Source organism: Sinocyclocheilus grahami, unplaced genomic scaffold (genome assembly GCF_001515645.1).
Source record: "Sinocyclocheilus grahami isolate Dianchi unplaced genomic scaffold, SAMN03320097.WGS_v1.1 scaffold640.1, whole genome shotgun sequence".
NCBI lineage: Eukaryota > Metazoa > Chordata > Actinopteri > Cypriniformes > Cyprinidae > Sinocyclocheilus > Sinocyclocheilus grahami.
Window position 1 is genome coordinate 460662 of NW_015505819.1, and position 16329 is coordinate 476990.

At 35.8% G+C, this 16329-nt stretch overlaps 2 protein-coding genes across 2 annotated transcripts in view; both read right to left on the reverse strand.

The window, feature by feature from the left end:
- LOC107558309 (tumor susceptibility gene 101 protein-like) overlaps window positions 1-7230 on the reverse strand; it is a 16747-nt gene extending 9517 nt beyond the window's left edge. The window contains exons 1-11 of the mRNA XM_016241960.1: window positions 7118-7230; window positions 6921-7008; window positions 5887-5952; window positions 5617-5780; window positions 5426-5520; window positions 4950-5068; window positions 4807-4872; window positions 4560-4723; window positions 4266-4392; window positions 2984-3041; window positions 2709-2803 (exon numbers count right to left, since the gene is read on the reverse strand). Coding sequence (XP_016097446.1) covers window positions 2709-2803; window positions 2984-3041; window positions 4266-4392; window positions 4560-4723; window positions 4807-4872; window positions 4950-5068; window positions 5426-5520; window positions 5617-5780; window positions 5887-5952; window positions 6921-7008; window positions 7118-7162 — 1087 coding nt within the window. The 5' untranslated portion in view covers window positions 7163-7230. The remainder of the gene's footprint in view (window positions 1-2708; window positions 2804-2983; window positions 3042-4265; window positions 4393-4559; window positions 4724-4806; window positions 4873-4949; window positions 5069-5425; window positions 5521-5616; window positions 5781-5886; window positions 5953-6920; window positions 7009-7117) is intronic.
- A 2231-nt stretch (window positions 7231-9461) lies between these two features.
- On the reverse strand, window positions 9462-16030 carry LOC107558311 (GTPase HRas-like). Its single transcript, XM_016241962.1, has 3 exons — window positions 15787-16030; window positions 10470-10629; window positions 9462-9934 (listed from the first exon to the last, which is right to left on the reverse strand). Exons 1-3 carry the CDS (start codon window positions 15999-16001, stop codon window positions 9815-9817), a joined length of 495 nt encoding a protein of 164 aa, XP_016097448.1. The 5' UTR covers window positions 16002-16030; the 3' UTR covers window positions 9462-9814.
- Window positions 16031-16329: the final 299 nt, after the last annotated feature.

A 16329-nucleotide genomic window follows, 5' to 3' on the forward strand; every position in this document is an offset into this window, starting at 1 on the left:
TTGCAACTTTACAGATCTTCTTTATGCACCAAGAGCTTGTAACACTCCAAAGAGAAAGGAAAAATTGAAATCGCATCATATGACCCCTTTAAAATTGACTCATATTCATATTCAATGCAGCAAATTTAGATGAATTCATATTCAGATTGACTGTTCCCAGTAAATTTGAGTAAATGCTACAAATTTAGATTAACTCAGGTTCAGACTGAATTTTTCCAATTCAAATGACTTCAGATTTAAACTGAATTCAACCAGTTTAGCTCTGATTCAGTGTTGCCAGTTCAGATCAACTCATATTCATACTGAAAGTTACTCATTTAAATTCAGTGTAGTGGTTATAAATTCAGATTAACAAAGATTCAGATGTTGCCAATTAAAATGAATTCAGATTCAAACTGAATGCTACCAATTCAATTCAGCTTTGATTCATATTCAGTGCTGGTGATTCAGATAGAATGTTGCTAATTAAGACTGACTTACATACTGAATGCAGCAAATTTAGATGAACTCAGACTCAGACTGATTGCTGTGAATATAAAATCAGATTAAATGCTAAAAATGTAGATGAACTCCGGTTCAGATTGAATGTTGCCCATTCAAATTAATTCAGATTCAAACTGAATGCTACTATTTCAGTTCAGCTCTGATTCAGTGTTGCCAGTTCAGATCAACTCATATTCATACTGAATGTTGCTCATTTAAATTCAGAGTAAATGCTACAAATGTAGGATAACCCAGGTTCAGCTTGAATGTTGCCAAATCAAATGAATTCAGATGCAAACTGAATGCTAACAATTGCTCTGATTCCAATTCAGTTTTGTCAATTCAGATTAAGACATTACATTAAGACATCATGTTTGTTAATTTAGATTATCCATACTGAATGCAGTCAATTTAGATCAACTTGAATTGTTGGCAATTCAAATGAATTCAAATTCAAAATTAATTCTAGCAGTTCAGTTTAACTGTGGCTAAGATTAAGTGTTGCTGATTCAGATAAACTTAGAATGCTTTTAATTCAGATTAACTTATTTTATATTAATATTAAATCTAACAAATTTATATTAACAGTAACACTAATTAATCAAAATTAGTTAATTCTAAATCAAATTTAGAGTTAATGCTACCAATTCAGATTAATGCAGATTTACAATGAATGCTAGCAGTCTGGTTGAACTGTGATTCAAATTCAGTGTTACCAATTCAGATGAATACATATTCTGAGTGAATGTTGCCAGTTCAAATGAATTCAGAATCAACTTCAGTTCAGCTACTTCATAATTCAGATTAACCCAGGTTCACATTTAATGACTCAGATTCAAACTGAGTACTGCCAATTCAGATCTACCCTTTTTCAAACTCAGTGTTGCCACTTCAAGTGAACTCGGACACGGATGAACTCAGATTTAGACAGAACATTGCAAATTCACATCAATACAGATGCAGATTAAATTTTGCCATTTCAAATGGAAAGAGGGCTAAGAACAAATCTGAAAAATGACATCTGAAGACTACAACCTGAAACTGAAACTTGAATCCACATAGCTTATTCCAGGATTACTGAGATTTGCAGTATGATTTTGTGCTGTGTTCGATACAACGATGTATTGTCACAGAGATTTGACGATACGAGTGTCAATACAGCTGGCCCTGTATAGATATTGTGGCACGTGCGCTGCAGTGGACTGCGCTTAATTTGAATACAAGAACACCATTTAAAATGGAGTAGAAAAGTGCGAGGTTTCTAAATAATAATGAACAGAGCATAGTATAATAATAATAATAAGCATAATATATAGGCTACAAAAAGGTTTAATCTGGCCGCAGAGGAACACAACCGGGGTTGCCTGATATAAAGAGACGTAATCCCCGAAACAGAGCTTCACACTTGCGCAATACGGAAATATCTGCTAAGTGTGTTACTTGCTTTTGTCAACCTGGCAACCATGTGCACGCACTCTCCAGTGTGGATAAACGCGCTTGCTTTCTGAAAACACCGGTAAGCTTGCAGTTTAGCGGTATCCACTTAATATTCTATTCTCAGAAAAGTGTAATTCATCAAGTGTTTATTTGAGAGAGAGAGAGAGAGAGAGAGAGAAAGAGAGAAAGAGAGAGGGGCTGTGTATGTATGAATTACCACCGTTTTGCCGCGTTTCTTTATTAACAGTAAAGCTGTGGCTTTAATTCTTTTAGAAATGATTATGTTACCAGTTCCTTGTTGAGAAAGATAATGTAGCTCTTGAGCGATTAAGCTATTTTATTGATAAAATTGTGGGGCAGCACTGAGAACTTTGTGTTGCTGAATGTCTGAGTGCGGCCACAACATGATCTGTGTGAGTGACTGAGCATGTGTGTGTGCGATAGATACGGTGAAGACAGCGCATTAGTTTAGAATTCTTCTAATTTTTATTTTTTTAAACGTAGAAAGTGTGTTAATTTGTGAAATGATAACCTACCAGCAATGTAAAGATGATTTTGTAATATATTAGTATGAGTGCATTACAATATAAATTTATATTAAAAGTTTTACTCAATTCTGCTAAGGTGAAAATTAGTGCAGTCCCGTATCGAGATACGTACCGTATCGTGGCATCTGTATCGGGATATGTATCGTATCATGACTTTGCTGGTGATACACAGCCCTAGTATGATTGTATATGATGTAGTTTAGCTATAAAACTGAGCCAAAGGCAAACATGCCAACTCACCCACAGTAGTGACAGGAGTCTGGGAAGTGTAATGCGCTGGACCGCCTGTGGCAGGATAAGCATTGCCTCCTGGGTAAGGGTAACCTGGATAACCACTGAAGCGGACACAAATCATTACATAACCAGTTAATCACACTCTGTAATTACAACACAGGTTTTTATACAAAGTGTTTTCATATCATGAGTGCTGAAAAAAATACAAATAATTTTAACAGGTTTATTAAATGTTGATTAGACTGTTGCATGATCTTTGGCCAGACTGAAGGAGTCATTACCAGGGGTTTGGGTTGGGCCCGTATGGAGATACTGCTGGCATTCCTGGCATATAGGACTCTGGAACAAGGAGCAGGACACAAAACAAACACTTACATATGCACTGCTGGTGCTGGGAGACCTCTGCTGTTTAAAACAGGCATTACTTTGACAACTGGGAATGGTTAATTGATCATGTAAAGCTTATTTTATATATGAGCAATCTGAGCTAAAAAATTTAGTTGCATAAATATATCTCCAGGTCAAGAAATGCCTGTGTACTATTGCTAAAACCAAAAGAAAAAAAACAAACAAACAAATTATATTTAGCAAAAATACAAAAATTAAATTAAGTTTATTTCCAGTACCATTAAAATGAATAGAAAAAACGAAAAACGAAAAACCGTAAAACGAAAGGCTTAAAAAAAAACATACAAAACAGTGTTTTATGAAATTCTAAATTGCCAGTTGTTCTGTAAGGGGTAGGTTTAGGTGTAGGGTTGGTGTAGGGTGATAGAAAATACAGTTTGTACAGTATAAATACCATTACGCCTATGGAGAGCCCGTAAACCACAAATGCAAGTACAAATGCACTGTTACAAATACTACCATGTGTATCAGTGTTGTTATTAATTACAACTAAAATATTTAAAGCGGTCATATGATGCGATTTCAAGTTTTCCTTTCTCTTTGAAGTGTTACAAGCTGTTCGTGAATAGATAAGATCCCTAAAGTTGCAAAGACTAAAGTCTCAAACCCAAAGAGATATTCTTTATAAAAGTTAAGAGTCAGCCACGCCTACCTAAAACGGCTCGTTCTAACACGCCCCCACATGTCTACGTCACGATGTGGGAAGATTTGCATAACACCGCCCAAATGTTCACGCAAAGAAAGAAGGCTTAACTTTGTTGTTGCTGTCGCCGCCATGTCGTGAAAACGCTGTGTTTCTCGTTGTGAAAGCGAAACTACTTTGTTTGGACTTCCAAAAGAGTACACGACTAGAAATCAGTGGTTAAGTTGTAGTAAAAGAAAACTGAAAATCTAAATATAAAAGCCAATTCAAAATATTAATAATTACCATAACATTATATAAATAATACTAAAATAACATTGATGTATGCATAAAAAAATCTACAAAAAAATTTAGATTTTCCTAAAGTTTAATTTTCTTTATAAAAATAATATAACTACTTATTTTGAAATTCTTATTTAAAACTGTCCATTTCTCTTGGAAAATTCTTGTCAGTTGTATAGTGAGATTCGCACATGAACACGGGGCTTGAAGAGCTAAAAAGCTATGCTTACGGTTCGGGGGTCCGGCTGCTTGAAAGGCCTGGTAAGGAGGTTGTGTGGTGGGTCTGGAGAAAACAGGCGGCTCCTCACCAAACACCACAATCATGACCTGGATGAGCCCGTACAGATCTGACTGAGGCTGATGGGCGAAATCAAATTAAAAAAATGAGTGAGAGATCTGACCTGTTCCGGCTTCCTGATTTCTAATATCAATCACTGGCAAAGTGTATTTAAAGTGCATAAAACATGATCTTCTTTGAGATTACATCAGAATGAAATAATTTCGTGTGATGGATGGAGTCGTACGTGTTTCCACTCGTGCAGGTATGGCAGGTAGATCTTGCCGTTGGCGTCGATGTGTTTGCCGGTCTTGATCATCATCGCACTGGTGGGCTTCACAAAACATATCGGAGGATTGTAGGGATACGTATCCAGCAGCCACAAGCACACGGGGATATTATACACATTCCCTGAAATGGGAAAACACGTGTGGTTACTGTATATGTTATAATGCTGCCTTCATCTTTACACGATAAACAGTTCTCTAACCCACCTCTATAACTAACTGGAACGGTTCCTGTGAGGCTCATCAAGTCTCTGGACGATCCGTCATTAAACACTGTGAAAGAAACAGCAGTTATTGATGGAAAACTCAAAGAATTACGTTTCCAGAGACCCAGGATGAGGAAATCTTACCGTACGCATCCATAACAGGTTTGAGGTCTTTGTACTGAGAGATGACGTTTGTTATCTCTCGAACAGTGAGATCTCTGTATTTGTATTGCTGGAATATAGAAAATAATACACGTATATAACTTTAAATTCGCAGATCTTTTTTATGCTCAAACAGCAACATCACAGACTAACTAAAGTTGAAAAAGTGAAAAAGCATAATAGGACCCCTTTAAGACTGCAAAACAATACAGCAGCCGTATCAAATTTACTTTTTTTTTTTGCTGTAACATGACAATGATAATTGTCAAAACATAAAATCAAAACATAAAATTACATCAACCTTTGGACACTTTATCACATTTCAGATCACCTAAACTAGGTCTAAACGGCCTACTTATCTGTTTCCCTGAAGTAATTAGGACAGAAGAAGGGATTCAGGAGTGAAGCTGCTCTACACAGATATGAAGAGTTTATGGGAATGAATAAGCAAACTATACTCACAGTCTTCTGGGTAAAGACGCATACGCAGAGGAGGAACTTCACTAAACACGGCCTTCATAACCTGAATCAAGCTGTGCAGGTCACACTGCGTCTGTAAAAAAAAAAAAAAAACAAGCAAATCATTTCATGAGAATACATGCTTTGTATTGAGGCAGGTCAAACCCATTGTAGCATGCTGTAGACTCACATGTCTCCACTCATCCAGGTAAGGCATCAGGATCTCTCCACTGCTGTCAACGTGTCTGCCGGTCATGATCAGCATCTCCGGCGTGGGTTTCACATAGCAGATGGGCGCAGTGCGCGGATAACTTTCCTTCAGCCACAAACTCACTGGAATATTGTAGTGTTTCCCTGAAGCACAATGTTTTGTTCGGTGCATTCTTAGACATGTAATAATAATCTCTTTCTCGACCGTGAAACCGAAGTAAAGTCCAGTTATCTTTATGGTGAAACTTACCTTCATAAAACACCTTAATTGTTCCAGTCAAACCAGCCAAGGTCTTCGCTGTGCCATCATTAAAGACTGGAGAAATTACAAGAATATTACAAACCGATTTCCTTAAAGAAATAAGTCAATTCTGTGCACTATGAACATATTTTTAAACATGACACTTTTAAAAAGGGTCAGTGGTTCTTTGTAAAACATTAGCTTTGCACTGTAAACTTTTCTTCATATAAAATAACTGACAAAATCGCTGTTAAATTTTTTTAATATCATCAAGCCGTACTAAAACGTGATTTACATATATATTTTTCAGTAAGTAATTTATTAATTACATAAAATTCAAGTCAAGTCATACTCTTTATTGTCAATGTAAAAGTACTACAAAATTTTATATTACTTAAAAATACTTTTCAGAATCGTTTAATTATGTGAGTGAATATGTTGTGATGCCTAATTGTAATATCCCAGTGTATATATATATATATATATCTGCATAATTACATATTTTCACATGTCCTTCTAAAATGAGAAAGGTCTGAATGTGAAAAACATTTTAAAAAATAAGTATGAATCACTAGGAAAACACTGATTCATAACCACACGACTTGTAAATTAAATTATTATATTTACATAAAATATACACATCAACAAATAGCAGGCTACTGAATATGATATAAACTTAAGTTAATAAAAGCATATTAAGTGCTAAAAGTAATAATTTTGTATTACTTTAAAATACTTACTTCGTTATTTATTTTTAATTATTTAAATTATTATACAATTATTTTGTGATGAATTAAATGCTTATTATATTATTATCATTATTATTTAAAGCACCAGAGCATTGAGAATAAGATTTCTCCTACACAACATCAACATTTAAAACTGTTTTGCTTCAAGTGGAAGTTGGATTTTTAAGACTGTAGAATTTAATGTATAACAGCTAAATAAAACATAATAAGTAAACCTTCAGAGTTGATATAGAATGCTGACAGATGTGCTGCTGTGGAAAGCGCTCTTTGAATCAACTGAACTGAACTGCTCACCAAATCTCTCCAGCACTGGCTGAAGGTGCTGATGCTGAGACACGACCGTAGCGATCTCCGACAGAACCTCTCTCCTGTGATTATACGTCTGAAAACACACACACACACACGACTCTCATAATGACTTCGTATATGTAAAAAACACTTAGGAAAGACAAACTGCAAGACATTTCCATAAGAAATCCTCAGACTTTTACCCTGGGTAAGATCCTCCTCAGATCACGGACTGGTGTAACTGTCATGACTTCAGATGATACACAGGTCGAGCCAGAGCAGAGGAAGTGTGCTTTCGCTCCTGAAGACTCTGCGGTGTTTATCGCAACCAGAAGTGTGTGAGAACTTCTTAAGAGTTCTCGCTTCGGCGCAATAAACCATGTGATTGTCAGAAAGAGCCAATAGCGAGATTTACTGTGATGAACTATGATCTACCAACTAAAGGTCATTCAGTACAAATAAACCGCACATAAGCATTACTGTCTTTCTAGGACAACAAAAGCATGGAAGGAAGCATTTATTCAGGTCAGTGACTGATGTACAGCCACACACAAACACACTTACACTGATAAACAAACTGCTGTCTAAAACATAAAAACTCGTGAAGAGCTGCCTTTATGGTCTACCTAGTGTACAATGTACAGTTCTGCTAGGTTTGGGGAACTAAGTTTTTTTTTGTTGTTGCTGTTACTAGTGATTAATGGTGTAATTAATAAACACACACACACACACACAACCGGTCAAAAGTTTGGAATAATTAGTTTTTAATGTTTTGAAAGAAGCATATTTTGCTCATCAAGGCTTCAATTACTTGTTTAAAAATGCAGTAAAATCAGTAATATTGTGAAATATTATTACAAATGAAACGACGGTTTTATATTGTAATATGTTTTAAAATGTAATTTATTCCTGTGATGTAAAGCTGAATTTTCAGCATCATTCCTCCAGTCTTCAGTGTCACATGATCCTACAGAAATAATTCTGATATGCTGATCTGCTGCTCAAGAAACATTACTTATTATTAATATTTTTCAAATAAATGCTGTTCTGTTGAACTTTCAATTCATCAAATAATCCTGAAAAAAATGTAGTTTTCAGCACTCATAATAATAAGAACCAATAATTACAGTTTTTAATGTTTTGAAAGAATCAGTTACTTGTTTAAAAATGCAGTAAAATCAGTAATATTGTGAAATATTATTACAAATGAAACAACGGTTTTATATTGTAATATGTTTTAAAATGTAATTTATTCCTGTGATGTAAAGCTGAATTTTCAGCATCATTCCTCCAGTCTTCAGTGTCACATGATCCTACAGAAATAATTCTGATATGCTGATCTGCTGCTCAAGAAACATTACTTATTATTAATATTTTTCAAATAAATGCTGTTCTGTTGAACTTTCAATTCATCAAATAATCCTGAAAAAAATGTAGTTTTCAGCACTCATAATAATAAGAACCATTATTAATAACTGTACACCAATAATAATTTATAAACTGACCGTCAAATCAGCATATTAGAATGATTTCTGAAGGTTCATGTGACACTGAAGACTGGAGTAATGATGCTGAAAACACAGCTTTACATCACAGGAATAAATTACATTTTAACAGATATTCACACAGAAGGCAGTTATTTTAAATTGTAATAATATTTCACAATATTACTGATTTTACTGCATTTTTGAACAAATAAATGCAGCCTTGGTGAGCAGAAGAGACTAAAAAATTTTTTTTTTTAAATCTGACAATCGTAATTATTTCAATGCCCATATTATTCATTATTAAATAATACATTAATCTTAGCAGCCATATGGGGTGCTTTTATCGCCACAATCCCACTTATGTGTCATGCGCATTTTGTTAAAAAAGCCGGTTCTGTAATCAGCAGTACATCATCATCACATGCTTTCAGATGGAGCAGCATTTACTACACATAGCCGTAGTTCACTGAAAAAAGTCACTGAATATATAAAAATATATAAAAATTTCCCCAGACGATTTTAATTGTGCGATTCTGAAATCGAAGAAATCGTTTGCGATAATGACAGCTGTTTGCATAGCTTCTCCGTGAACTATGGCTCTGTGAAGTAAATGCTGCTCCTATTATTATTATTATTATTGCTGTTGTTACGAATAATTAATTTTAAATAAGTAAACACATAAATACAATAATATCATTAATATTAAAAACATTGCATATATTTAAAAATGTATAGACTTTTTGAGGTGAAGTACACTACCGTTAAAAAGTTTCCGGTCAGTAAAATTGTTTTTTTTAATGAAAGTATCAATTTCTTCTACAAGGAGGCATTCAGTTGATCAAAAATGACAGTAAAGACATTTATAATGTTACAAAAAAATTATATTTCAAATAAATGCTGCTCTTTTGAACTTTCTATTTGTTAAAATATAAGCAGAAATGTTTCTCGAGCAGCAAATCAGTAATGATGCTGAACATTTTTTAACATACATTCAAGTAGAAAACAGTTCAATTGTAATAATATTACACGATATTACAGTTTTTACTGTGTTTTTGATCAAATAAATGCAGCCTTGGTGAGCAGAAGAAAATGTATTTTGGGTGGTGGTGTACATAAATCCCATCATACACATGAAAGATTTTTTCATAAAAAAAAAGACAATGGTAATAGTGAAGCTTGCTTTAACAAACAACATTAATAAATACATAAATATAATCTCTCTGAAGTGCTGGCCTTTCAAGTGGCATTTCTCAGCCATTCTGTGATTGCTAGTGATGATTTTCAGTTTATTTAGTGTGATCAGAGATCACCGACTCGTTTTCAGAGTCAAATCGATGTGTTGTGCAGTTTCACACAGTCATTCATGCCTTCTGTTTATGGTGTCCTAACATTATGTGTATTCTGGCACCTGGATCACGACACGACGCAGCGGCAGCTCATGCAGTCCTGTCCGCTCTCGTCTGGCGGGTTCAGCTTCCTCATCTTGTGCTGACGGATCTCTCGCACCAGCGTGTAAAACGCATCCTCCACACCCTGCACACACACGGCAAAACAATGCTAACCAATGCGGACGCTATCAAGAGATTCAAGAGCAGTGATTGGTCAGAACACATCTCACAGATCAGTAACAGGTCTGAATAACATTTCTAAGCACAGCACTGCAGCTAGTGATGAAAACACATGAAAGTGACAGACATACAAGAGTAATGTGATGATGAATGTGTGGTCTTGGTCTCTTCCTCACAGTTCTCGTCAGATGGGCAAAACACAAAGCGGCAGTGAGTCATTCCCTGCAGTGTTATACAACACACCCTGTCTGTGTGTGTGTGTGAAAAACAAAAACCACATAAAACACACAAAAAAAGAAAAGAAAGGAATTAAAGCAAAGCAAAAAAAAAAATACTGCAGAAATACTGTACTGTAGGTGGGTATACAAAAGTACAAATGTAGATGACTATACTTTAAGAAATTTGGATGTTGGACAGTCTGACTAGTTTTGTTCCAATAAATAAATAAAATAAAATAACAAATAAATAAATAATTCTTTAACTGCCTGACAAAAACTCACTTGTCGTGTTTTGGCCGAGGTCTCGATGAAGGGGATCCCGTAGCTGCGCGCGAGCTCCTGTGCTTGTCGCGTGTCCACCGTCCGGGCCGGGAGGTCACATTTGTTACCCACCAGCACCATGGGCACATCATCCGAGTCCTTCACCCGTTTGATCTGTTCCCTGAGAGCCAACACAAGATGTCACGGTCAAACACAACCAGACTGGGGGCAGACATTTGATCGGAAACAAAATGTGGAGAAACATGAAATCAAAATTCACTCTCTTAGCACACATCTTGAGTTGAACAATTAATCTATGCAAGTTAATCCGTGTCTTGGTAATCTTTAATCAAAATCTGCACGTTTCTGTACATTCTCAGCACGAGAGAATCACGAGAGAGGTCAGTTTGACGACTCAGGGAGAATATCATCAACCACAGCCCTCCAACAGTTAGTTTGCGGCGAGTGAGAGATGAAGAGGATTATAACTATAACTTATATAATAATTATAACTTCAGAAGTGGGAAGCAGGAAGTTTCCGATAGCACATGAAGCCAGCAAAAGAAGCAGTCGACAAAACTTTTGCTCAGAGATTGCTCTAAACACTACATGTGCATCGACTGGACCGACCTGAAATACACTTTTTTTTGCATAATTTGAAGGTAAAAACAACGTATATGATACCATTCATGTCAAATGTTAGATCTGATTTGCAATATGTTTTTGAAATGTGAGTTTGGTAAATCATTTTGAAATTTCAGTATTTATCATGTAGTTAGCATAGCAACATGCTAACACCACATTCTATTGAAATCAGTTGTGAGTTGAGTCGTCCATGCGTTTTGTGGTTCCATGATGGTTAGTTTGCCGTCTTTCATGCGTTTCTGAAGCGATAGATTATGGCGCTAGCAACGCCAAGGTCATGGGTTCGAATACCAGTGAATGTTTAAAAGTGTCTGCATGAATATAATGTGAATCAGACATGAATATATTAGGGATGCACCGATATGAAAATTTTGGCCGATACCGATTTATCGGCCGATACCGATATGGTGGCCGATATATCGTGCATCCCTAGAATATATCATACAGACTCTACGTTGAATACCTTGCAAGTTTGTCAGTTTCCAAAACATTACATTTTCAATCTGAATGAGAAGAATAAACCAGGCAAAAGTTTGGAAAGAAGTCTCTTCTGCTCACCAGGGCTGCATTCATTTGATCAAAAATACAGCAACATGGGCATTGAAATAAATCCTGTTGTCAGAAGGTTTTTTTGAGTCTCTTATGATCTCCAAGGCTGAATTTATTTGATCAAAAATGCAGTAAAATCAGTAATATTGTGAAATATTATTACAATTTAAAGTAACTGTTTTCTATTGTAATATATTTTAATAATATAATTTATTCCTGTGATCAAAGCTGAATTTTCAGCATCATTACTCCAGTCTTCAGTGTCTTATGATCCTTCAGAAATCAGTATAACATACTGATTTTGTGTTTAATTATTCCAAACTTTTGACTGATAGTGTATATAATGCAAACTGATTATTATACTTAACTGTCACCTGCGGCTGATATTAAACAGTGCATTACTGTTCCCCATGTTGTTCTGTACTTCATGTATTAAAAATCCATTATCTAGACCCCATTACCCACAAACAACAAATGGATGGATATAATCCAGTTATCCTCCTTTTGCTTTCTCCTTTCATGTCCTTGAAAGCTCTCTCGCTCTCCTTTAGTCTAATTGACTGATCGATTTCACTGGCACTGCACTATCATACTCCATCTCACTTTCTGCTGTCCTTTCAGGCACAAACGAATATTTTGCGACGGATGCTCAGTCATAATGCAATTTAAGGATCAGACGGGTGTAATCCAAGTTGTGTTTCTGTTGTTTTGTCAAACGTGCTGATAAATAACACTAAGAGCTGATAGTGGGAACCAGAATCAATGCTAACGTGATTTCGGAGGTCACAGGGTTGATGGGCTCACGTAAGACGCCACTTTCTGTGATTTACAGTTTAACACGTCAACTTCAGCTCTTGGCCTGGGTAACACAAAAACATGCCCAGGCTATATTTCACACAAAAATAAAAAGGTGGATAGATAGAGAGATAGATCGATAAATAAATAAACAAACAAATAAATAAATAAAAGAACCATAAAATCAAAACTGACAATTATTTTTATATATATATATATATATATGTATATATATATATTGAATACTGCAGTGTTTATTATAAATGATTAATCCGTGCACATTTGTATTTTTTTTTTTATTATTCATGTGCCCTCGTAATCTTTAATCAAAATAACTTCCTTTGCAATGGCATCTCTTCGCTGGTGACATGTGTATCAGCGAGAGGGGGCGGGACAACCTGTCACCCACATGAGAACGCACCAATAGCAAACAACATCGATCCAACTATTGAATCAACTCAAAAAATGGATTAAATCCCGCCTTACATTTTTTTGTTGAAAGCCATTTCACTTAGATATATACACACACGTCACAATAAGGACACATCGCAACTTCCATTTAATGCCGACATTATAATTTAAAGGGGTCATATGTGGGAACTCCGGCCAGACATGGCTTCATCACAGTATGGTAAGGGACGTAACATTTCCGTCACACGCTTGAGATATTCGGCCAATCACAACGCACTGGATAGCTGGCCAATCAGAGCACACCTCGCTTTTCAGACCGACGAGCTTTGTAAAAATCGACGCATTTCAGAAAGTCGGGGCATAGAGGAGAAACAATAATGTACAGTATGTGGAAAATAATGTGTTTTTTGAACCTTAAAATGCATAAACACATTTCATTACACCAAATACACAAAATAATGTTCTTTTTAGCAACATCATATGACCCCTTTAAATTATATTTAGATTATATAAATCATATATACAATATATAAAATAAATATATACAATATATAATAATTAAATTAAATCTATAAAAATAAAGATATGGAAATGATATATTACTTGTATAAAATAGTTTTTTCTAAATTAGCGCAATTCAAAGCAGTACAACAATACTACTCTGATTTATGAACACTTCACATTTTAACAAATATATCAATACTTTCGTTCTGAGTACAGTAATGAGAAAGAGATTTTGTGGATCATGGTAATAAAAATCTGTTTTATGCCATGAAAATAATGTGACAAATTAAAATAAAAAAAAAACTAAATTTTAAAGGGGTCATATGATGCTGCAAAAAAAACATTATTTTGTGTATTTGGTGTAATGAAATGTGTTTATGCGGTTTAAGGTTAAAAAAACACATTATTTTCCACATACTGTACATTATTGTTTCTCCTCTATGCCCCGCCTTTCTGAAACGTGTCGATTTTTACAAAGCTCATCGGTCTGAAAAAGTGAGGTGTGCTGTGATTGGCCAGCTATCCAGTGCGTTGTGATTGGCCGAATACCTCAAACGTGTGACGGAAATGTTACGCCCCTTACCATATTGTGATGATGCCCTGTCAGGCCAGAGCGATGATTCAAAAACATGAAAACCCATTATGAACGAGGCATCCACACATTTATCTAGGTTAACCATTTAAACTAACATTGTTTTTTTTAAGCATTTTATATAGGCCTATAGATTTTATTTTAGTCAAGTGGTGATGATTTGAGAAGGCTAAATTGATCAAACATAGGCTATGATTAACTCACTGTCTCCCACTGGCCGCTTGGTCGTTACTTGGTCGATACGTAATATCCATCATTTTAAAGTCAAAAGCTGCGGGAATGAGTCAAACTATGCGATATAGCCTATGCGCAATCCCGCACCGAAATTCAGGACCTGAGTAAACACAATTCTATTATACAGAGTTTTGTGAAATAGATTTCAATGACTTTTCCAAAACTTTCTGGGTTTATTTATTTTTCCAAAACTTTTCCAGGCCTGGAAATTGGTGTTTTAAAATTCCATGACTTTTCCAGGTTTTTCATGACCGTACGAACCCTGGACTTTAGTCTTTGCAACTTTAGGGATCTTATCTAATCACGAACAACTTGTAACACTCCAAAGAGAATGGAAAACTTGAAATTGCATCACATGACCCCTTTAATGTACTGTGTAGATAAACAGACCATTTATTAAAGGCACAATATGTAAGATTTTTTTATTAAAATATCCAAAAACTACTAGAACATTGTTATATATTTTGCTGACTTGTGTACTTACATTATCCCAAATGTTTCGAAGAATGTTTAATTTTAACTAGTGACACGGACCGTGTCCATAGTGTCATTGTGTCGCCTGCCAATGACGTCATAACCCCTAGATTTCAACATCAAAGACGCTTTAATATGTTATGTGTTTTAATCAGAGGACACTGTGTGTGTGACGCTCCGCTACGTTTTCCGCTCTATGGACATGCGCTCCACTCAGTCGCTCTAACCGCACAAGCAAGCGCTCCGTTAATATTCCGCTCACGCTCACCGTGAACCAATTCCCGCTCAGATCCCGCTCCGACATAAAATTTCTCTAGTAGGCCTAATTGTTTACTGTTTGTAACGAAATTCTTGGATTATTGTCTAAAATTAAGCATGCTGATAAATAGCAATTATCATGTTTCAGAGCGAAATTCTTACATTCTTCTTAATTTTATTAATTGTAATGTATTAATTAAAATGTATTAAATATATGAATCTAACCATGATTCCACAATCATGGCGTCATCAAACTACGCTTTTGAATATGTGCCCTCTAGTGGCAAAAATTACATATTGTGCCTTTAATGTGCAGTCGCATTTATCGTGAACATTTCGGTGTATTTTCAAGGGCGAAATCCAGTACTCTCTATATAAACCTTTGCAATTAGGAATTTCATGTGAAATTCAGATTTCGCAACAGTTTCAAATTTGTCACGTAAATCCGTTGCGATGACCAATAGAAAGCTGCATGGTTTAAATGTGACTTCTGTGAGCTGTGCTTCAAACATCGCTACCCTGCTGACAACTTTGCTAATGTGACTGCGCTTTTAAACGGCATGTTCAAACATGATCACAACCAAAAGCACACAGATATTTGACCTCCTAATTGACACAATCAACACCAATTACCTTATTTCACATTTAAAAAGGTTAGCCAATCATAACAGAATTATTTACATACAGAAGACTTAAAGGAAACACAGCAAAAAAATAAAAATCTTCTAATATTCATTTTCTTCTTTCAACATATATTTAAAGAAATGTGAGGGTTATTTTGAGGGCAAATTCCAAACGGTGAAAACCCGTTTCCGCCAGACAGCTGATTTTCAAACACACACACACACACACACACACACAAAAACAAACACACACCTGTACTGATGAATGTCCTCAAAGGACTTGGTGTTATTGATGGCAAACACACAGAGGAAGCCCTCTCCTGTCCTCATGTACTGGTCCCTCATGGCGCTGTACTCCTCCTGACCTGCAGTGTCCAAGATGTCCAGGAGACACGTCTCCCCGTCAATCACCACCTGCTTCCTGTAGGAGTCCTGCCGAATCAACACCAAACTCAGGTTTGCGTTCATCAGTAAGACCGTTTCTTGTTTATTTCTTACCCAACAGCCAATAATCTTTAGTTATTTCACACACATGGACATTATTTGATGTCTTTAAAATGACTTTTCTAAAAATGTGCAGAATAAAGGACTTTGGGGACAAAACGACAGGGACCAAAACAGCAAACGAGCAGAAGAGAAGGTTGAGTTGTGTCCTGTCAGACACTCGTGTGTGTTAGCGCACAGCGACTCAGCCATAAAAAGGACATTGTTTGTCCAGAGACGGGCGTGGCGGGAAAAGAGGACAGAGAGAGCGCGAGGGACGTGTAGAAGCACGTACACACACATCCCTCATGCT